Source organism: Tauraco erythrolophus, chromosome 8, assembly GCF_009769465.1.
Source record: "Tauraco erythrolophus isolate bTauEry1 chromosome 8, bTauEry1.pri, whole genome shotgun sequence".
Taxonomy (NCBI): Eukaryota; Metazoa; Chordata; class Aves; order Musophagiformes; family Musophagidae; genus Tauraco; species Tauraco erythrolophus.
In genome coordinates, this window is record NC_141472.1 from 34,264,791 (window position 1) to 34,287,365 (window position 22,575).

Below are 22,575 nucleotides of genomic sequence, written 5' to 3' on the forward strand. Positions count from 1 at the left end.
GGGGCTGCGGGCGGCGGGCGGGACGCAGCCCGTGACCCTCCTTGGAAAGCGGCCAAGTGACAGCCCGCTTTCCTCCGGAGATCATAAACGTAGCGTTGTACTTCCACAGGGTCGAACGAGAAGCCAGTTTTACAAATGCAGCTGCTTCCAATGCCTGAGCTTATAACGCTCGGCTCTGGGTGAACAGACCTCACTCTCCTCTCTCTTGTGCTTTCAAATTGAGTCGTGACACAGTTTCCACCGTTCTCCGTCAGAAATACTTCTACAAGTGCGCAAGAGTGCAACAGAAGACTATTGTCCTCAGACCAAGGAGTCAGCTAGCTGAGACACTTTCAACCGAGCACTCAGGACTTCCCCTTGCAGTTTTCAGCTATTTCTTGCTGCGTATTTTACTAATGTGCCCAAATATGAGACACTAAATTAGCAGGTAAATGAACATTTTTCCCCTTAACTTCACTGAAAGTTCATTGCGGAAATGGATAATAACCAAATGCCATTAAATATGATGTCAGCTAAATATAGGTGCCGTCAGACATACTGCTGAGCGGACCCATGGGGATGCCTTTGTTTCTCCGTGCGCGATTAATCTTTCGCTTCCTAATGCCCTGCTCTCCCAACAGTTAGCCCAGGTACATGTTCTCCTCCCCTGCTGTAACCCAGGTAAAATACCCGACTTTGACTGCAAATCGGGTAGATTTATTCCCAAACTGTACAGCTATGATTAGAAAGCAAAGGTCTGGTTATAGCATAAAGGCTTGGGAGCGTTCAGTGACAGTGAACAGGACTGCTGCAAAACTCAGCCTGCGAAACTTTGCCACAGATAAAAAGCGAGCTGGTGAATTGGCAGATAGGGGTCTGACATCTCTGTACTGGCTGATTGAGACAGAAAGCGAAATGAGAGACCCAAAGAAGCTGGGGAGATTCAACAATCACAGCTTGTTACCATGTGCAGAAAAGCCCAGTCATTTAGAAGCAACTGGAATGTTGGTGTATTACTGCACAGGAAAGGGAGGAAACTTGAAATAGCGTCAAAGGTGAAAACAAATACAGTAAAACAAAACCACAGAAAGAAAGACATCCCAATCCACACAGAAATCAATCAGTGCCCGATACCTCAGAATCTGAAAGTCAAGGTAGTAAAGTAGTACTGCCTGTTCACACAGTGGGAATCTTAAAAAAAAAAAAGAAAAAAGGAGGTGGCAAGGGGTCCAAATCACTCCCTCCATTCGTGGCGTTGCTGGGAAGGTCCTAAATTAAAAAAAAATATACAACTACATGTATCTAAAACGGGAGGGAAAACGTGTACAGAAGAATGCAGAACGAAGCAGATTTTTTTTTTTGATTTTATTTATTAGTTATATTCACCAGGCTAACAGAAATGGTTTAACTCACTAACGATTATGGCTGCATTAAGTGAAAGCTCTCTGTTTCGCACCACCACAGAGGTTATGAGCAGGCTATGTAGACAGTGCAGAGTAGCAACAAAGTATGTTTATAATACAATTTAAACGATATATCGGAAGCAATGGGAAGAATATAGTTTTATAGTTGCGAAGCTGATTTAAAAGTTGTATTAAAGCTTAAATACGATAGAAGGCACAGAACCAGGACACCTTTATCAGAGATGGCCACAGGCAGTTACTTCCCATTTGCTCCAACGTGGCTCTGAGCATTCAGCACTTCTGCAGGGTTAAAATATAGCAGCATCCACGTGCCCCTCCCATATATTATCCATACTTATTTCATGTTTAAAACCCAAACCACTAATGCCATTTCTACCCTGAAAAGGAAAAAAAGCAAAAGATCATAGCCTGATCACGGCTGATACCATAACAGCTGCATAAAAATCTTCCAGTCGATGAGTTACAAGATGCTATCCACAATGACAGACGTAATAACACAAAGCTAACGTAAGCATTGATCAAACAAAAGCTAGTAGCGGATCTAGTAGTGGGTTTGGTGGTCAACTGAAGACTTGCGGGAAAAAGCGCAGATCAGATTCACTGGTAAAATAAGATGTACAATCTGATATTCGACAAATGCAACTAGTACTCATGCTGCACTTACAAGACATTCTGTAAGGGTTACTCGTAGAAGGAAGCATTACTCAAGGAAGTAAATGATGTGTAAAAAGAATGTACATCATTTGATGAAAAAATAACTTTTTCTAGCTGACTGCGAAATACAAGGGATTTAAGCACAGCAGTTGAACAAAGTCACTTCTTTCTTCTTAGTGCTTGAATAGTAAAGGAACTACCACATGGTCAGTTAGGACACTTAAGAACTGACGGTTGATAAGCTTCTTTATTCAATTCCTTTTGCTTTCAATTCTGATCGAACCCGCTTCAGATAATCCGGATCAGGGTAACCAAAACTAGAAGAGGAAAAGAATTGTTCGGGCTACTTCTGCAACGAAGCACTTCACGGTTCTACAGAACCTTCTCATCAAAATCTCTTAAAACACTTCACAAATTGTACGCACTTACTTCTTACTCTATAGAGAAAACAGACCCTATTCTGTAGGTCACAGAGGTGGTACAGATAGTGTAACGCTAAAAACTTAAGAAAAGGAGCTGCTGAATTTGGTTATCTAAACTGGCACTAAGAACTTGATTTTCAAAGCTGCCTGCTGTCTCACTTGAAAATGATAGCGTGCTTGTGTATGCATCTTTCTAAACATCAGACCTGAAGCGCATCCAAGTGAGCATTCAAAACACAAATACGATGGCACCTCTGGATTTGAAGTACTGAATCACCAGAAGTGTGTATGAAGCAAGTGGTAACTAGGGAGAGCATTGGGGCAGAGGGGGGATAAAGTAAAACTGATACTTTTTGCTCTTTTATGATCCCTGCACAAACCTTTAGAGCTTGCAGGTGAACACCTGCCCCTGAGAGGCCCCAACAAGCTTGGAAGGACTGTTCCAAGCCTCCCTCTTCTCTCTGTAAGATTTTTTCCAAGAGCTAAACAGTTTATTGATGTAATCTGTAGTTAATCTTAAGAATGGTCAATTGTATGCGCATCAAGGGGTGGAACATAGTGATTCTGACTGGAAGACCATTATACATTGAGGACTTAGTGACCCACATGGCAGTTAACCTGGGCAGCCCCAGACCCGTGCCGCGCTGTGCTGCATGTGCGGCGTGTCCTTCAGGCCATGTTGTGCTGTGCCCGTCCAGTAGCTGCATGACAGACTCAGCCCACCCACTCCGAGAGAGGCCCTGCGGGCAGCTCCTACTCGGTGCTGGTGATTACACCACCTGCGTGTCCTTGCCTTTATCTAGAAGTGCAGCAAGTCCTCAAGAAAAGCTGAATAGAGTTGTCTTCTAAGAAAATCCTGTAATAGCTCAAACGGCCAAAACAGGATAACCCTTTCTACGGACGGGGTCAGCATGGCCTCCCATGCTCTGATCAGAGACCCACTGAATGCTGCGCAACCCAGGGTTCCTAGCATCTCAAAGGACACAACCGTATCTATACTGCAAGTTCTTTCTTCCTGCTGTTAGCTCTAATGAGCAGAATTTCAAATCACAGAATCACAGAGTCTGAGTGCTGTCTTTACCGGGATCATAATGGACCAGCACCTCCTGGTGCAAAACAGCAGACAACGGAGGAGGCTGAGATCAGGAGTCCAGCAGCCTTAGCTGTTATCAAGAGCTTCCTGTCCTGTCCTGTACTAGAAGTAGTTTCTAATCAGAGCAGTTATGAGTAGGTGCTTTGCACAACCCACTGCTGAATGAGTGGCCTGAGCGGCAACAGAAGACTAAGCTCACCCTTGTTCCAACTGTCCAAACTGGTGAAGGCGATTCAAGTCTGGGTCCATAGAGCATTCCACAATCACTCTGTTAGTGACAAAATCTGAAAACTCTAATGTGGAAAACATTCAGGGTAGCATTCCTGACACATCTGAGTAGCAATAAAATTATGTAAAGAGAAGACTACTTACTTGGTAGGTCCTCCATAAATGGAAGTTTTGTGGTGAATATCATTCCATGTGATAACACCTTGTTCACCAGTAGTACGTGACTGCCCCACTGTGAAAATCAATTTTTGGCTAAAGGCCCTTTTGAGGAGCTGCAGAATTTCTCGCCCTTCTTTATTGTCAGGTAAATACGCTTTTCGAAAAGTCGCAGAATAAGGTTTCCCTGGGTTTGGATGGTTGCTCTGCTTGTCAAAAACCAGAACAAAAACACATTGCATAAGAGAAATGCTTTGAAAGTGTGAAAATCACACATCTCAGCTTTCACAATGCTTTTTATCCTGTCTTTGATTCAGGAGGACATAGCATGACTGATTTTGAGGTGGTTTTTTCTCATTAGATAATTTCTTTCATACAGGTTTCATTCACATTTTCTTGCCATCACTCATGCATCCACTGTTAAATCTGTTTTTTAGCTCTTTGCTATCCCAAATGCATGTCACCCCACCCCCAACTTACTCATTTATCCCATATTCAGTCGTAGTTATGATTCTAAGCACATAACATACGCTGATTTCTCACCTGGAAAGTTTACAAGCCAGCCCACTATTCGTTTTTGTGCGCTGGTGTCAGCATCTAGGAGAATGTCTCAGAGAATCCTCATCATACTCACAAAATCCTGTTTACGTGATATCACTCCATAGATTTCAGTTCAGTTATTCCCAACGTATGAATTAAAAACAGGTAGCTCTGTCCTGGTGCATATAAAATGGAGGGCTACCATTTGACTATTTAATTCCTACTGTATTACTTAACCACACTCAAAAATACTGAATTAAATACTTGCAGATTGCTACAGAACAAAGAAATGCATTAAAATGAGGGAAAAATAGTTAATTTTATATTCAATACTGGTTTTGTTGTGGGAAAAATATATTTTATGAATCTTTAAATTAAACTTACAGTTTGAATACCACTTTGCATCCTATATGTAATCTCAATAGTACCACATCTGGGAAAACCAGGGAGAGATGAAGACATCATTGCTGTTGACATCGTTCCCTCTGGTTGGTCTCCTTCCACGACTCCATAGACAGTATTACAAACAGGACACATTTGCTTATAACTCATGGCCTGGTCGATGCAACTTTTGCAAAATGCATGATTGCACTTTCTCAGTATTTCTTTATTATTAACTGTATCCATGCAAATAGGACACACATCTTCGTCTTCTTCTTCTGTCTTTGCCTTAACCTGTCCTTCGGGAGAAAGATTATTCTTTCGCCTGCCATTGTATTTCTTCTCAGATGCTCCTGTAGCTTCTGGATAGCTGAGATTAGAGGACAGTAGTGCCCTATTTTTAGTTCGTGTTGAGTGTTCAACGTTAAGAAGATTCATAATGTGCTTTTCAGCAGCATCAAGATTGTCTGGTAAACCACTTAAGATGAATTTGTCTTCCTCCTTCTTAAGTTTTACATGCAGATCTTCCCATTGTTTTTCATTAAGTAGCATAGTTAATCTTTTCTTCTGATCTTCTGAAAGCTTCCAGCTGATAAGTTTTTCTCTTAACAGTGCCAAGGACTTCTGAAATGCATTGATGAAGCTTTCAGTAGCATGCGAAGACATATCAGAAGTTTTGATCCTAGGCCTAAATATTAGGAACATCTTCTGGCCAAACATAATGTGTTTCTTTTCTATTACTGTATCAAATTGGTCTTTAATGTCTTCAATTTCTTTGCTTAATATGGTTTCCAACAATTTAAATACAGAAGCATCAACCTCAATTCCATTCCTGTATCTGTACAGTTCAGATGATATTTTCATATTCTTTTCAGCTTGTCTGTTCTCAACTTCCTTTGCTAGAAATTTTTTGGCAGCTAAAATCTCACGCGCTGGACCACGGAGTAGCAATTGATTCCCTTCCTCTTTGGCAAGAAGATTACTAAACTTAGCATTTAATTTCATTATTGTCTCATTTAATGTGTAACTGTTTGTTACAGGAATTTTTTCCTGTTTCAGATCTTCTACGCTTTTTTGAAAAGTCCTGATAAAAAATTCATTAGCTTTTGGTATTGATGCAGGACTTTTATCAGAAGTGAGGCGTATTGATGTGGTTCCATTGTCAAGATCTTTACTTCTTATACACACTCCAAAACGTTCACGTAGTGCTCCGATTTCTTCTTTGCAGGCATGACTGAAATATTCATAGAGAGCTGACAGAACTATAAGCTCGTTCGTTTCTTCTGTATTCAGACCATTTTGATCTTCCAAACCATTTTTACTTTCAGAGTGTGAAAAATCAGGGTCTGGGTCATTGCCTTCAAGGATAGCCCTAAAGTAGTGGTAAGCTTTTTCAATATCTGTAAAATCTCCTGTCAACTTCTCAGAGCCATCAATATCAGGATTTCCTTCTCTTTTTAAATTTGGACATATAATGGTTATTTTCTGCCTTTGCTGTTCAGTGAATATACTGGTATTCAAAGTTGCAGACACCGTAAGAAATATCTAGAGGGAAGATAAGGAGGTATCAGTATTTGTTCTTTTTCTAAGTTTCTCTGCTTGCTCCTTCTGTGTTTTGAGTACGGAAAAACTCTATATGTCTCAATAGGGGCAGATTACTATAGACATATTTGCACACAGTGTTTCTTTTATGTCATGTATGCCAACACTACACACCTGTAAGTAAAGCAATCTGCTTCTAAGTTGGCAGCAAAAATGAAATTTGTTAATATCATCAGCATTACAGGAACAAAGAAAATAACTTTGCTACCTAGTTCGAAACTGTGACCAGTACTCCCTGCTCAACATGGTTAGCATAACTAACGCCATTTTGTAAGGCAAATGGCCATTCTCTGTCACCAAGCTGGTCACGTATTAGTCCCTTTTCCCCTCATCATCAGGCCCTGGAGGTCCTGCGCACCAAGTAGACAAAGCAAACAGATTTCTCCTTCCCCTCCCTGTCGTCCTCAAGGTTCCTGGGCACCAGGCCAACTACTCCTCTCCTTACCGGCCTTGAAGGTCTCAAGGCAACCCGCCAACCAAGTGGTGATGACCCCATCACAGAACAGGGAAGCGTAACAGCACACAGAGCACGGTCCATAAAATCAAGCAGTTACAAGTCCTAAGTGGGAACTTGGCCCACAACTGCTGCTAGACAGTGAGACCCGTGATCCCTCAGTAGCCAGGGACACCTCCACTGTCATCTGCTTCCTCTGAGGACTGAGTGAACGACTTGTATTCTTCTACGTGTTTTCTGAGTCTAGATTATGATTGTTATATCGATATGGCAAGTCAAGTGTCAAGATTTGACATGACCTGCAGAGGGTCCGGGCGATTAGAACCCATAAGCTAAACCATGCTATAAAATTCTGTGCTCCACTACTTACAAAATTGTACTACACCAATTCTGCTTGTAGAAAACCTGTGCTATTCTGATCATTAACTCTATGCTATGCTAATCATAAAATCCTGGTTTTATATAAAAAATAAAAATTTATAATAAAAAATATTATAAAATATTTTGTAAAAATAAAGCTTTAATTGTAACTACGAGTTAGTGCCGTTACCATTCTGCCAAGGATCCCCAAAAGAACCTGTCTGTCCCCTTAGTGTCAAGTGACAGCAACACATCTTTTACAGCACAGAGAAGCTATATTACCTTGTTCTTTTACTGTACTAGACTTTCTAGTTTTCTCTACTATCTTTCTTTAAAAAATTACCAAAAGTCATGCTTTAGTAACTCAAGGTTAAGATAGAAAACAGGATTCTGAAAAATAATAACAAACACGTTCACATCTCTGCTTTGCACAGACAGACGGATAGGGAAATTTGCAGTATACTGCTACATCAGATCACCACCGCGTTAGCACATGCTAGACCTCAAAAGCTACATCTGTGCTACTACGCAAAACAGGGTAATTCCTCTGGGGCAGATAACAGTGTCTTGGTAGAGCTACGTCCGCATCATGTAACACGTAGGCTGGCCCTACCCCATGTCCCTAACGCGCAGTCGATCTTTTCTTTTCTGCGTAACTTTTAGCTCAAAGTGTTTGAAATAATGTTTGCTGTGCAACATCACATCAGAGCAGATTTTTGTAATGCTGAGGTAAGGGATGGAAGTAATTAGAGCCGTCTGTAAGTCCAAAACATGTTGAAATAGTGTTAGAGGTTTGCGTACCACAAAGAGATCATAGAATCACAGACTGTTTTGGGTTGGAAGGGACCTCAAAGATCATCTAGTTCCGACCTCCCTGCCATGCAGAGGGACACCCTCCACTACACCAGGTTGCTCAAAACCTCATCCAACCTGGCCTTGAACACTTCCAGGGATGGGGCATCCACAACATCTCTGGGCAACCTGTTCCAGTGCTTCACGACCCTCAATGTAACAAACTTCTTCCTTACATCTAATCTAAATCTACCTTCTTTCAGTTTAAAGCCGTTGTCCCTTGCCTTATCGCTATATACCCTTGTCAAAAGTCCTTCTCCAGCTTTCCTGTAGGCCCCCCTCAGGTTCTGGAAGACTGCTATAAGATCAGCCCAGAGCCCAGAGCCTTCTCTTCTGCAGGCTGAACAGCCCCAACTCTCTCAGCCTGTCTTCATAGGAGAGGTGCTCCAAATCTCATATGATTTTTCCACCTTTGGGAGCAGTCCTTGGTGCATACTATCACCTGAAACCTGCCAGGGCGTCACTTTGGAGAGTAGTGGTGGGCATGTGCCAAAGCCATGTTGGAGAACATGCTGCCTGTTAATATGTGTGGATGACCTGTGGTCCAGCACTCAAAAGGCACTCCCCGCCCCCATTTTATTGACTAAGATAATGTAACTGACATTTGCCTGGCATGAAATATTGAAGTGCAACAGAACGCAATGCAAAGGACTCCGGGACAAAGTTTCTAGCAGGGCCTGTTGCAATATGACAAGAGGTAATCATTTTAAACTAAAAGATGGTTGATTTAGGCTAGACATAGGGAAGAAATTTTTTATGAGGATGATGAGGCACTGGAACAGGTTGCCCAGAGAAGTGGTAGATGCCCCATCTCTGGAAACGTTCCAGTTCAGGTTGGACAGGGCTCTGAGCAATCTGATCTAGTTGAAGATGTCCCTGCTCATTGCAGGAGGGTTGGACTAGATGTCCTTTAAAGGTCCTTTCCAACCCAAACTATTCTCTGATTCTGTGACTCGTGGAAATAAATGCAGGGCAAGTCATGACACGGTTTGTTAGTGCTCTTCCTGATGTACCTTTTTGGTAATGACTTCTCTTGCCGTGTCTCCATGGCCTTTGGCTGCCAGCTGCTCCTCGAACCTTTCCAGAGGTGGGGAAGAGCTGGAAGGGACAGAGTAGCTGGGGGAGGCCTGCTCTGAAATCTGGCTCTTGCTTGGGTCCCCTTCTCCCAGCTGGACGACTATCTTCAGGCATCTGTCACCGATTTCCAAGGTATGATCCGTGCGTGATTCCACGCTCTTCTTATCTGCGGTAATTTGAGGACAGGCAGATAAGGCTGATAAAACTACCCGAAAGCTTGATTGCTACACGCTGCCACAGAGACCTCCTGCCCGTTGTCTGTCCCTGCACCCCCCACGGGAGCAAGATGGTGCCCTCGGCGGCCATTTTCGCCCCCTCACAGGGATGCGGGACCCGCGTGCGAGCAGCCCCCGCGGGGCGGCCGGGGCTCAACAGCCCCCTCAGCCCTCAGCGCCGGCGGCGGCGACACGGCGAGCCGCGGGGACACGGCGAGCCGCGGGCCCCGCCGCGGGCAGAGCTGCACCGCCCGCCCCAGCCCCTCTCCGCCGCCCCGTACCTCGCTCCTGCCGGAAATGCACCCAGTAGATGCCGGGCTCGGAGCCCGCCCGCACATCGCACTCGCCGCCCCCCGACCGCTTCGCTGACTGGAAGTAGCTCTGGATCTTGAGCCGAAGCTTCTCGCTGGCGTCGGGCGCGGGGCAGACCCGCACCAGCAGCGGCGCCGCCGCCATGCTGCCTCCCGCGGCCCGCTTTCGCTTTCGTTTCCCGTCCCACCGATCGCGGCCGCGGTTCCCCGCCCCGGGCGCCCCGGCAGCTCCCCTCAGTTGAGAGGGCGACGGCCGCGCCGCGCAGCGCCGCTTAATGGGGATCTTCCAGGTAACGGAGCAGGGCTGGGGGGAGAGGGGGACGAGGCGCCGCTCGCGCCTCTCCCGCCGCGGGGCAGCGGCTCCCTCACGGGCCCGCGGAGCTGCGGCTGGAAGCGCCCCTGTGCCACCGGCCAGGACGGGCTATCCGGGGCTCGGCACACCTCGCTGCCAGCAGGGTTTAGGCACTGGGGAAAAAAAAAAAAAAAAAAAGGTGCTGTTCTCTGGCCTGGCGCTCGGGATGAGGTAAAACTTCCCGGCTCCTCACCGCCCGCAGGTCAGCTGGAGCTGGAGGAGGCTGTGGGTGGCCCGGTCACCGTAATTTCGGCTCTGAATAGGGTTCGAAATATTAGGAAACTGCATACGAGTTTTTGAAAAGGTGGCGCTGCCAGTTTTGCTCGCAACATACCTGCTCCGGCAGGAACGCAGCCCATCGGGCAGTAACCTGAATTTTCTCTTCCGTGGTTTTTTTTTTTTTTTGCAATAGAGTTACAGTGCGGAGATCTGGAAAAAGAAGAGCAGTTCAGGTAAGCCTCTCGTTTAGCAAAGTGTGCTCCTGCGTTTGTGTCGAATAGTGCCAGCTGCAGCCGGCAAACTGGAAAACATTGACATGGGATAGGCAAAAGCAACCTGAAATGTAGGAATTGGACACGGTTATGAATTGATGTTATTATTGATTACTTTAACGGGATTTGCTTGTATTTTTCTTTTAAAAGTAAGAGCTCAGAAGTGTTTTGATGAATCAGTGTGTATACATAAGTGCAAAATGTCAGACTCTTTTTACAAGCAGGTAGCATACCCCAGAGGAAAGTTTGATCAAACTCCTACAAATTGATTTACACTAATTAGCATAACTATTGCATATAACGCTGCTGATATCTGCCAGGAGAGGGCTGTACAGTCACAGTGATAATAGAAAAACTACCCCACTCTTTACCATTATATTTGTACCCTAAAAAAAGTGGTTTAAAAAGCTCTTTGGAATTCGTAAGTTCCTTACAAAGAACGAACTTGCTTGTGAGCTTTGAGTGCAGACCAAAGAAGAGCCACAGAATTAAGACAGAGCTGGGCATGAGATCTCTGTGGCAATGTTCAGTGGACAGACCGGCAGGTATTCCTCTGCCGGTGTGGCGGTGGGTCGCTGACTCTGCAAAGGCTGCGGTCCTCACCCTTGGACCGTGCTGGAAATCGGTGAGAAAACGCTGAGAATGCCCTGGAGAGGGCGGAGGCAGGCTTCAGCCCTTTCCGCAAAACAAGCTCAAGAGGAGGGAGTGGTGTTTTCTGCTTTTACAAGCATTCTGAAGCCCCGATTATGGCATGGCTTTTCACGTTTGCTTTCTCAGCTGGAGTTTTAGTGGCAGACACAGCACAGCATCACAGTGGCACTGCAGCCAGTTAACAAAGCCCTGTAACAGCACCTGTTTCAACGATGTTCCTCTCATACTTGTCTGCTCCTTTTTCTCCCTTCTCACCATTTATTCTCAGCCCATTCAGTTCTGCTGCTGTGTCAGTCTTTTGAGGTTGGTGCTCTAAATAAATTTAAATTTTGTGGTGCAGTTATTTTTTTTCAGTTCAGATTCTGTTACTGATTTATTTAAGAATATGTCCCTGACAATGGTTGTCAGCCTAATGATGGGATAAAATAAACAGTAGGAAAGAGAGAGAGAGAAGAACAAGTAGCAGGAGACACATCTTAACCAAGCTTTCTCCTCAGGTAAACAGTAAGGCAAACTCAAACCCTCAATTCACCACAGGCTCAGTGATACTGTTATTGTCATTTTTTAGTGCCTTTGGAGGAAGAATAGGGAAAGAGAAGCCATCAGTCAGTTCCAAGGAAAAGGTAATTGCCCAAGGGACCTACAGGCTATATGCTGGTCATCCCTCTGCTGAGGGGACTCTGAGCAGGCTGTTTGGGGGCTAAGGGCATATTTCACTGAGTCCAACATCTGCTGGGTCACAAGAAGGTAATATTGAAGACAGACTGCTTCAGAGGAGGGTGTGTGGTCTCTGAGGACACTGATCAGCAGATGGCCACTCCCATGTCTGCCTGTGTTCAGTTACGGGAAGGAAGCTGGTTGTTTACTGAAAAGATGAAACTGGAAGTATTCACAGGCTTACAGGAGACAGCATAACACTGGCTATTTCTCAGAATCCACGTTTCGCTGACAGAGCGCACTTGAGCTTTGCACTTTTCTGAAACTGACACTGCTGTGATTCATAAGGCATTGGAAGGAAAGAGGAGAAGGTCTTGAGGAGAGGTGGGAAAGGAGCTGCTAGATGGTGATGTTTATTTAAACAGAATAATGAACAACGCTCGAGGCCTCGATTGCTTTGTTGGGCTTTCTAAGCCTGTGAAAAGGGGAAAGAGAAGATCAGACTATGCTAAAAAATATTGGTAAGTAATGACAGTAGGATAAAATCGAGAGCTATAAACCACACTTCTATGTAAAGAGCAATGTTTTGACAGTAGTATCTTGGATTTCACTTTATGTTATTCTGTATCCTAGGGCCAGGCATGGTAATGGATGAGCACAGCCAGTTGATCCCCATCAATAAAGATGCCTATGAAGTTCTTAAGAAAAGAGAGGACTGTCTAAGTAATCTCATTTACAAAAAGTTTGCTTGTACATTGACCTTCGAAAGTACAAAGCGCACTGCTGAGGTATACAGGAAAAAACTGAAGCATGGAATTGACATTTGTGTTTGTAAGGATGATCTCACAAGACACAGGGTCGATGCTTTGGTGAATGCAGCCAATGAATGTCTAGATCATGCAGGAGGCCTTGCTTTAGCCCTTGCAAATGCTGGAGGGCCAGAAATACAAGAGCAAAGCAATCTTTTTATTCAAAGGCATGGATTACTCAGAGCTGGCAAAATAGCTGTGACAGATGGAGGGAGGCTTCCTTGTAAGAAAATTATTCATGCAGTTGGCCCAAAGTGGACCGCTTATGAAGGGGAAAGATGTTGTGAAGTACTTCAGGAAGCTATTGTGAATGTCCTGAAGTACGTTAGTGCTCCAGAAAATGATATAAAGTCTGTGGCTATCCCAGCAGTGAGTTCAGGTATTTTTGGCTTCCCACTCAGTTTGTGTGCTCAAATGATTGTAATGGCTATAAAGAGGTTTGTTGAGTCAAGTCCACCAAGCTGTCTCAGAGAAATCCGCCTGGTGAACATTCATGAGCCAACAGTTGCAGAAATGAAGAAGGCCTGTGAAAACCTTCTGGATGATACCAGTTCACTCCAAGGAACTCTTTCCGCTTCACCAAGCCAGCGTTCAGCTTACATCAAACTTGGAGGCATTCGCTTGTGCATTGTAAGAGGACTCATTGAAGAGCAGAAGGTAAGTCTGTCCTGTAATATGTTGAACATGGAGTTGCGTCCAAGTCTTTGCAGAAATCGAAGTTCAAGAGTTCAGAATACATACTGTATCAGTCCACTAAATAGTTATCTTCTCACCTGATGAGAATGTACAAATAGTAAATAAATTATAGTGGCAAGGAATTGTGGTTTTTTTTTCTAAATGGATATTAAACATTAGAATTTTTTTTTTATGCATGTTGTTATGAGATAATAGGAAGCAGCTAAAGATTGGATGATTAATAATAATAGATCCCTCTGTTAATGTTTATCTTCTTATTATAACTTAATGGGAGTTCACATTTTATCATGCGTTCTCTAGAAGTCTCTTATTTTTTGCCTTGCTTTCTTTCCTCTAATTTATGTTCTCATAGGTGTCACTACTGGAGTTATTCAGTAAACACGGAAACAGCTGAAAATAACTTACACAGACAATGTGCACCTTACCTTTAAAACAGTGCATCATTTAAATTGAGTCATCTAACTTTTTAGCTAGAGGATCTGATGCAAAATATATGAGCTTAGTCACAGTAATCCAACAGAGCTCTTTGACTGGAAGCTACATCACAGAAATAGCATTTGCTTTTAGCAAATACTGTATCTTAAAAACATTCATAACTTTTATTTTAAAGAAGTATCTTAAAGTGAATAGGAAGTTAATTTTTTTGAGGTGAGAGCGAAGGATTGCAAAGTTGACATTGTGGGGAATTTTATTAACCATTTCTACAGCACTGAAAGATAACACATGCCCTCAAGACTATGGAAAATATGGTCCAAAGTCTTGTATCTTTAGGTAATTTTCAACAATTAAAGTTAGAAAAATTACTGCCGTTAGGAGCATTCTGTAAACAAATGTTTGGCGTTTTACATATTTAACTTGAAATACAGAAGACCTACTATAGGAATCTGCTGTTTCCACTGGGAATTGGAAGCAACCATAGCTTTGCACTTCTCCCATGTGCACTGACCCGCAAGTTTGGTGATGAGTGCTTGCTGCCCTAGCACGGGCAGCATCTGTGTGAGCTGCAGTAGCAGACATAGCCATGGTTCTCTCCTGCTCATTGGTAACTGGCTACAGAATTGCATTTGATGAGGCGCATATGGGTCACTTCTGTAGCTGCGGTAATAATTTTGTTGTCTTCTGAAAAAAAAGTATGCATTTACTGCCACTAGAAGGTGCATTCTTTGTTGTATTCCAGCGCTGCCCTTAGTAGTAGTAAGAGACCCTTTCAAACAGCTGGTCTGCTGCAGTCAGACTTTTTTAAAGGAATTGTTCCTAGAAAGAGTGCTCTCTATAGTAGAAAAGCTTGCACATAGTGAACTTGAAGTACGCTGAAACTTTGCACTCTTTTCTTCCAGACTACAGCTATTGTTAATTCTATGTCTGTGAGTGGTGATCCTTACTCTCCAGTTTCAAAACAACTGCTGCAAAAAGCGGGTTCAGCTCTTCAGGATGAACTTCGGTCTCACCTTTCTTCGTCTTACAAGGAACTCATAGTAACAAAAGGGTGTAATCTGCCCTGTGAGTTTGTACTGCACATTGTATGGCCGACATACCACAGCGTGTCACCGTGTGAGGTAACGATCAGTTAGACTGGATTTTAATGGATTTTCCTGTTAAATGACGTGAGGACTAAAACACTTGCTTTTCCTGCAGGAACTAAGAGCTGCAGTGAGACAATGCCTGCGTTGCTTAATGGAGCGGCAATCTCCCTCAGTTTCTTTTGCAGCAAATGGGATTTGGATGTTAATGATACCTGTTGATAAAGTGGCAGAGATCATGATTGAAGAGGTTTTGAATTTTGCCAGGGCACACCCTCAGACGAAGATAGATGTTCAGTTTTTCTTTTGCCCAGATGATGACGATGCCTATCAGGTAACAAATTTGTTGTTAACTACCAATAAGGAAAACCCGAAACTGTAAAAATATTCCCATAAATAACTACAAATTAAGATAATCTGAATTCTACACTACTTACAACATTTGTGAGCAGCAGGTCCCTTTATGAAACTCTTTATCTCTTTAACCGGTATTATTAATCCTTACAAATCTTTATTTTCTCTTCACTAAATCAGAAGTCTTCACCCTGTGGTGTGACAGTGAGGCTCTGACATTCTCATGACTGTCAGCGAATCTATAAGAAAGAGTTCATTAACTATTTTTTTTTGTATGAGGTTCCTAGGGCAAAACACTATCAACACATTATATGTCCTAATGTGATAGAAGGGTTGCAAACAGACACTGGATAATTTCAACTGCAGTGTGCCATTTTCCACCTTCGGAATATCTGGCCAATGTGATTAATACACAACTATTTTAGATAGACATCTATTATAAAAGTACAGTTTCTGCTTTTGTTCCCATTTAACTTCAGCCATCCATTCTTTCAACAGGTGCAAGAACTCACCTCAGGAGAGGGGTTGGAACTAGTATGATCTCTAAGATCCCTTCCAACCCAAACCATTCTGTGATTCTAAGATTAGATCCATGTTCTCTAACAGTCCCACAAACTCTAAAGGAAGCTGTGTGACAGCTCTGTGCTCATCGCTTAATCCCTTAATAATCAGGACACAGCAGAAACACTTTTTGCTGAAAAAAGAAGGAAAGGCAATTTGCCAGATGGCATATCCACTGCCCAGCAGAGTAGTGCTTCTCAGACGCTTTCCATGTGTGATCATGAAGAGGAGCTTGAGAGTAAAGGCAGGGGAATAGTCTGAGTTTTCAAACTGAGTAAGGATTCATCAGCAGTAAACTGCAAGTAATGAAAACCTTTATCTGCTGTGGTTCCATGAGTTCCAGATATGCTACAACCACAAGGAGTTGGTAAAGGTGCCGTTTAGTGTATAAGGTGTCTTAGGAAATGTAGAAGAATAGGAATGCGTTTGATATTGTCAGGAATAAAATTTTGGGAAAAGCTGACAAATGTCAGCTGTTAACAATTGCAGAATTTGGAGGGTGGAACTACAGCTGTAAACTGCTTATCTAACAGTTTTGAAGAGATGAACTGTGTATTTGACAACAGAGATTGCAAACTGCTCCTGAACTTTTATCTTTCAAGGTTTTCCAGAGAAAATTTTATTCAGCAGCACAAGAACTGGGAAAAAAGCAATGTTATGACAGAAGTGATCATTTGAGTAAGTAATGAACAGAAGGGGCATTTCAAGTAAATGAGCACTCTAGATTTGAGAATCTGGAATCATATTCCTTTAAAAAAACCTTAGTATTTACATATGTGTCTTGGGGAAAAGGAGAGGCACAAATGTGTGAGTGCTTTGTATTTTTACATTTATAGGAGTGGAACTGGGCAGTCCCTTATAAGGTTTTCAAACATAAAAATCATCTGTGCCTAACTTGTTGGAGGTCATTTAGTGGAAGGCAAATAAATTCTGCATGTGTGGGTTGTTTTTTTTCCTGGAAACCTTACCTCCTGGTATCTAGTCTCTTTTTCTTTGAGCATACCAGAAGAGTAGTGTGTTTCTTGCACTGTATGTCTTGGATTACATACAGAAATTTGTGACAGCACCTGAACACGTTTCACTCTTCCAATGCACTTGTATTAAAAAAAAAAAAAATCTTTCTTCCAGGTACAGAGTCAGGCAGTCACAGTATAAAAGAGACTGCAAATAGTGAACCAGCTATTGAACTTAAAGGGACCACACATACAGCAGTGGAAGCAGCAGAATCGTGGATCCAAAACATGCTACAAATTCAGGAAAGTTGCTGTGCTGTTATTGAAAACAACTACATTTTTAGCCTCGGTAAAAATGAGTTTGCAGAACTATCTCAAGAGCAGCATTCTAGCGTACGTGTATCAGAAGAAGTGCGAGGTGGAAAAGCAAGACTGGAGTTTAAGGGCCCCGCTGCTGCTGTGATTGATGCAGTGCTCACAACTGAAAAACTGCTGCTTCGTATGCAAGAGAAGACTACGGCCGAACAAGAGGAACTGCTGTACTTAATGGGTATGTAAGGTAAATAAGTGACTAATGAAGTAAATAAGTGCCTAAATAAGGCCAAGGATGAAGCAACATATATCTGTGTGTTGCTGAGAGTGGACAGACATGCATTCAGTTCACAGACATACTAAGCATTGCTTTGATCAACGGTATTGCTCTGCTTCTATCATATGAGCCCCTGAAAGAGCATTTGTTAGCTTTGGTTACTCACTTGGTAGTATTCCCAGTAGGGCACAGTTTATACAGGGTCTGGCCATCGTTGTATATGAAAGTTATATGAAAGTTGGGCTGTGGAACGATGCATTGGAGAAGATAAATTGCTTTTCTGTGATTCCCTCTCTATCTAGTTTCTTTAATAAATGTAGCAAAAATGAATAAATTAATATATCTGTATCAATCCCTCTCAATATTAGCCTCTGGCATTAAATTGGAGAATATTCAACGTTCCTTGTTCTTAACTAAACTATCTAACTAACGAAACTAAAGAATTTGATCTTTCTTCCTTGCCTTTGCTTCAGATATTATGATAGATGAAAATTTACTTCCTCATTTGTATCCAGGCCAACCAGAAGCAGGTCAGCTTTCAGAAGGACACCTTCACAGGACAAATACTACTAAATGCATCCAGATTTCACTGGTGGAATCACACCTTCAGGAGTTTAAAGACAGACAGAAACAGTTTGAAAAAGCTGGGCTTTGTGTTCTCAAGGTAAAGAGAGTATTCATGGAAGAACTAAATCTCAGCTGATATAGTTGAACTAACATGTTTAACGTGCTTGAAAAACTCAGGTGAACTATTTTAATCTGTTGCTTTTAAAAATTAAGATAAATCAGCCTCATCCTTAAAACAGATGTAGTCTGTTATAGATGTAATAAAAAGTACTTTAAACATAATGCAAATAATCACTCGAAAAGTGTGTTAAATTCTGAGAAGTCCTTTTAACTGTACTGTATATTCTGACTCTGATTTTGTGCTCCAAATGTTCCTTTGTAGGACTCTAGAGAAATACGAGATTGGTATGTTAGAATGAGTACAATATTCCAGAACACTAATGCAGTGTCTCTGTTTTCTTCTTGTGAGCTCGATATCAAAAATTAGCAACTGAATTTGTCAGTTATGATCTGATTAGTAGTGCGTTGAAGTTGGGATCTTGCTTGGATATCAGTGCCTTAGTGAATGGGAGGAGGATGAGGCTGTGCAACACAGAGGAATACAGAAGTTTGTGAACAGGGATTTGTGCGCCTCGAAGTAACAGCGGGTGACTGGAAACAGGACTGCCACGTACCTAACGGCCTTTCACAGGGGAAAGGTGTTTACCTCTGAAATAAATACCAACCCCAGTGAAAGCAAGTGCTTTTTGATCTGCAGAGCTGAAGACTCTGTTGAGGCTCAACACAAAAGCTCCATCAGAATATAAACCAGTGCTGCACTGAGGATCAGTCGTAGCTCAGTTAAGTGGCTTTTAGCAGACCAAAAGCTTGATGTGCTTTAGCGCCTGCGTGTTTTTAGCTGAGCAGTCAAAAGTCTGGCATGAGCAGGATGCTGGAGAAGAGGCCTTGCAGGCCTCTGGTACTGACTTTTGCCATGAGACTGTGACTGGCCCACTGGTCGAGTCAGGTACGGGAGTGAGAGCCACAGTGTAGCCAATTCACCTCAAGTTCTGTGCAGTGTTGTGCTGCGTGCAGCCATGCTTTCGAGACACAAGCTAACGTAAAGGCCAGCTTATCTATGGATCTTTATTTCCCCAAGAGATGTAACGTTTTGATCAATGAGAGCCAAGCTTCCCTACACCTTACAGGACACTTCAGTTCTTTACAAGATGAGGCTGTAAGCACCCAGTTTATTCTCACCTATATACTCGATCTGTTCAGCACAACTCAAGTACTGGAAATCAGCACACTAGAATATATTCCCACTGATTTCAATGAGAGGCATGGGACAGCAACATGATTCTTCTTCTGTGCATGAGCTTCACGTATCTTATCTGCTACATGGTCAATGCGTGTAACGTAAATCCAAGGTTCTTACACTGAAGGACATAGCCTGAACAAGAAGAGCACACATGGATTTCATGGATATTGGTCTCCGTTTGCTTATACTACACTATTATTTATGTTACAGATTGAAAAGATACATAATCCCCTTTTATCTGCTGCATTCCAACAAATGAAAAAAAAAATAGAGGAAAAACAATGTAGCTCCAGAATAACCCACAAGTTGTACCAGTGTGTTCCTGCTCAGTTCTGTATCTCGGTGTGCCAAACTGGATTCCACAGGATGTATTCTCCACCAACAGGTAACAACTTGCTTTGGCATCTTTAATCAAAATCAGTAGTGACTATCTACTAAATTGGATTAAAATAAGAAAAAACGGTATTCCTAAACAGGAACTGTTTTTCACCCGTCGTTAGTCACATGAGCTTACTTTATCTACAGCAAGATTTTCCTGTTTTCTTTTTCCTTCCTGATGTATTGCAGAGTCAGTAATGCTCTGGGAAGATAAGCCTGAATTCTAGCCTAGCCCCGACACTGTTGACGGAATTGTTAATATACACATAACGCCATGTCCAAGTTTTATTTTGTTGATCGCTTTTTAAAGAAAGCCAGCGTCCTTATTTGCTGGCTGCAAGCATGCATTCAGCAGCTCGATGCTTTAAAGCACATTCGAAAGAATCACAGAGTAATTGAGGCCGGAAGGTACTTCCGAAGGTCGGCTAGCCTAAGCCCCCGCTCAAATCAGGTGCGATCGGAGCCAGCAGATAATCTGACTGAGCAGACTGCCATTAGAACCAGAGCACGCTTAGGAAGAAAGTTGTGATGTCTGTGAAATATTGTAGCAGACATGTTTTTAGAAATGGAAAGAATAAGCATTTAGTGCCTCATCGGGCAATAGGGCAAGGGCGTGATATTTTGCTTGTCAAATGTAGAAATGGGATTTCAGGCAATAAACTGCTCATGGAGACTTGCCTTTTCTTGTCTATGCAGTGTATACGGTGTGTTTTTACACTTCCAAAGTAATAAATAGGATGATGGTCTAATTTAATTTCTTTGCACTTTTTCATGTGATTCTTTAATAGCATTTTTATGCAGCATTCTCTTTATAAATCTCAAAGCTTTTTTTTTTTTTGTAGTTTGCATTATTAAAATCTTACCTTCTTTGGTGCTTATCAGAGTCCCTAGTACATGATGACTGAAGTGTTTATATAAATACATTGTACCTTGATGTTTCTGTCACTGGATTAACAGTTAAATCTGAACAGTCATCACTGGAGTAGCAGTTAAATCAGAATGGCCATCAGCTGTCACTGCTCATGATTTCAATGGGATGTCAGTGCTGGCATGAGAGCCACTTAATCATAGAATCATAGAATGGCATAGGCTGGAAGGGACCTCAGAGATCATCTAATCCAACCTCCCTGTCATGGGCAGGGACGCCTCCCAACTAGACCAGGCTACTCAAGGCTCCATCCAGCCTGGCCTTGAACACCTTAATGCAAGTTTACACCCAGAAGGATAGCACACATTGAGCAGTAACATCAAATGTAACACTGAATTAAGAAGCCGTCTCTTAGTACTACCACCCCAAAAGAACCAATTGTTAAAGGCTTTTTTTTTCCTTCTGAAAATTTTTCTTTCTTTTCCAGAACAAAAATATGGAGCTGGCATCTACTTTAAAAGGAACCTGAAAAGCCTAATAGAGGATAAAGATACAGGGGAAACAGACCCTAAAATGTATGTGTTTGAGGCTGATGTATTAACAGGCTTGTACACTAAAGGTAACCCATTTTACATTATGCCACCAGCAGTGAAGGGGGATGCGATTAGGCGATACGACAGCTTAGTAGATGACGTAAACAATCCTGACACCTTTGTCATTTGCAACAGTTTTGGGGCTCTTCCACAATATTTGCTGACTTGTTCCCAAGTGAGAGAGAGAGGTATATGGCCCTCTGAGGAAATCAGCAGCATCCTGAGTGACAATTAATTAGAAGTGTGGCTATTGGGAAGACCCCTCAGAACAAAGTCAAGTGCTTAAGGTTTTTAAGAGGATGCTCTACCTAGTAACATGCTGTGATCAAAGTGCCTCATGCAAAGTGCTCCGAAATATCCATAAACAAAAAAAAGTAAGTCAGTGCCTTAAGGAGAATAGAACAAAATTATCTGTGAATGGAAACAGAAGAGAAAGCATCACAAAATACAGTTTAACATTTATCTGGTCACTTACTTTATGCCTTAAAGTCTTCTGAGCATGTGACTATACACTTAATGTTTATGTAGGTTGTCATTCTTCTATTACATTTTCTCAATCTGAGATATTGCCTGTATTAGCGAAATCCAAGAAATTTTGGCTGTGCCTTTGATTCTTAACTTTTCTTTTGACTTAAATAGGTGAATGTATCAGGTGAAAGCTGTTTCCCACTCAGTGACATGCTATTAAATACACATAGTTGTAGCAGATGTGAGGCAATGCTTCATGATTTCTAACAGTAGTTGCTCTTACAGTTTTTATTAATTAAGAGATTCTGAGCATTGTAGACACATGTATTCAAAATAAAAAGTATGAATGACACTGCCAACTAACCTGTTATTTTTCCATATAGTCTTAAGAACATGACTTGGACTGTATTTGAGGTTCAGATTTCTCTGGTGTTCAATCTCTTTGAAAGGCTACAAAATAGTAGAGAAGTGGTTCAAGCTAAAGCTTGAAATTGCTCTTCAATTAATCTACCTTTACCAGTATCTTTTAAAGATATCTCTATATTGCTTCTGTACTGACCTGAAGCCAGCAAACGAAAAAGCCTAAGAGCTGTTACACTCATTTCAATGTAAAAGGGGACTCAGTCCAGCTCTCAGGTACTTTGAAACTTTCTGTACTAAAGCCTGAAGCTATGTCTGATGTTAGCGGGGTTTAAAACAAATCTACTGCCCCAAACTAAAAGTTACTACCAGATTTGTCCAACTGAAGCATTTGAAACCATCACTTACTTGGTGGTCAAAACTGTACTTATCTGGGGAGAAGAGCTCGTATAAAACCATTAAAAACCAACAACATTGTCATATGAAAAGCATTTCATCCACACATGAAGCGGTGTGCTAACAGAGAGCAGTCTGAGCCCTAAAACATAGATGAAATAGTGTTTAATAAAATTTTTCAAAACAATTTGTTAGTGAGCTCCTAGCACATTTGTACTGCACCTGCAACTGTCAAGACAGTAGTCATAGTGCCAGGAACCACTC

At 42.3% G+C, this 22,575-nt stretch overlaps 2 protein-coding genes across 3 annotated transcripts; one reads left to right on the forward strand and one right to left on the reverse strand.

The window, feature by feature from the left end:
* Positions 1 to 1,340: 1,340 nt before the first annotated feature.
* On the reverse strand, positions 1,341 to 9,893 carry DTX3L (deltex E3 ubiquitin ligase 3L). Its single transcript, XM_086615776.1, has 5 exons — positions 9,719 to 9,893; positions 9,159 to 9,388; positions 4,881 to 6,422; positions 3,945 to 4,162; positions 1,341 to 2,374 (listed from the first exon to the last, which is right to left on the reverse strand). Exons 1-5 carry the CDS (start codon positions 9,891 to 9,893, stop codon positions 2,305 to 2,307), a joined length of 2,235 nt encoding a protein of 744 aa, XP_086471902.1. The 3' UTR covers positions 1,341 to 2,304.
* Positions 9,894 to 9,971: 78 nt separating this feature from the next.
* Positions 9,972 to 21,914, forward strand: PARP9 (poly(ADP-ribose) polymerase family member 9). 2 transcript variants are annotated; one of them, XM_086616012.1, is made up of 10 exons: positions 9,972 to 10,038; positions 10,513 to 10,552; positions 12,533 to 13,365; positions 14,742 to 14,960; positions 15,040 to 15,258; positions 16,442 to 16,517; positions 16,968 to 17,342; positions 17,897 to 18,045; positions 19,459 to 19,633; positions 20,982 to 21,914. In XM_086616012.1, exons 1-10 carry the CDS (start codon positions 10,024 to 10,026, stop codon positions 21,320 to 21,322), a joined length of 2,442 nt encoding a protein of 813 aa, XP_086472138.1. In that variant the 5' UTR covers positions 9,972 to 10,023; the 3' UTR covers positions 21,323 to 21,914. The 2 variants fall into 2 exon arrangements, with proteins under 2 accessions (XP_086472138.1, XP_086472139.1); XM_086616013.1 differs by lacking the exon at positions 9,972 to 10,038 and adding an exon at positions 11,811 to 11,865 and having other exon boundaries at positions 10,486 to 10,552.
* The last annotated feature ends 661 nt before the right edge of the window (positions 21,915 to 22,575 follow it).

Excerpts from the sequence above, each read along its gene's own strand:
- PARP9 (XM_086616012.1), top strand. Across the intron at positions 17,343-17,896 it reads GGAACTGCTGTACTTAATGG|GCCAACCAGAAGCAGGTCAG; the intron begins GTATGTAAGGTA and ends ATTTGTATCCAG. Across the intron at positions 18,046-19,458 it reads CTGGGCTTTGTGTTCTCAAG|ATTGAAAAGATACATAATCC; the intron begins GTAAAGAGAGTA and ends TTTATGTTACAG.
- DTX3L (XM_086615776.1), bottom strand. The coding sequence starts at position 9,893 with ATGGCGGCGGCGCCGCTGCTGGTGCGGGTCTGCCCCGCGCCCGACGCC. Across the intron at positions 6,423-9,158 it reads GAGAAGTCATTACCAAAAAG|ATATTTCTTACGGTGTCTGC; the intron begins GTACATCAGGAA and ends TCTTCCCTCTAG. Across the intron at positions 4,163-4,880 it reads TGCAAAGTGGTATTCAAACT|AGCAACCATCCAAACCCAGG; the intron begins GTAAGTTTAATT and ends TTTGACAAGCAG.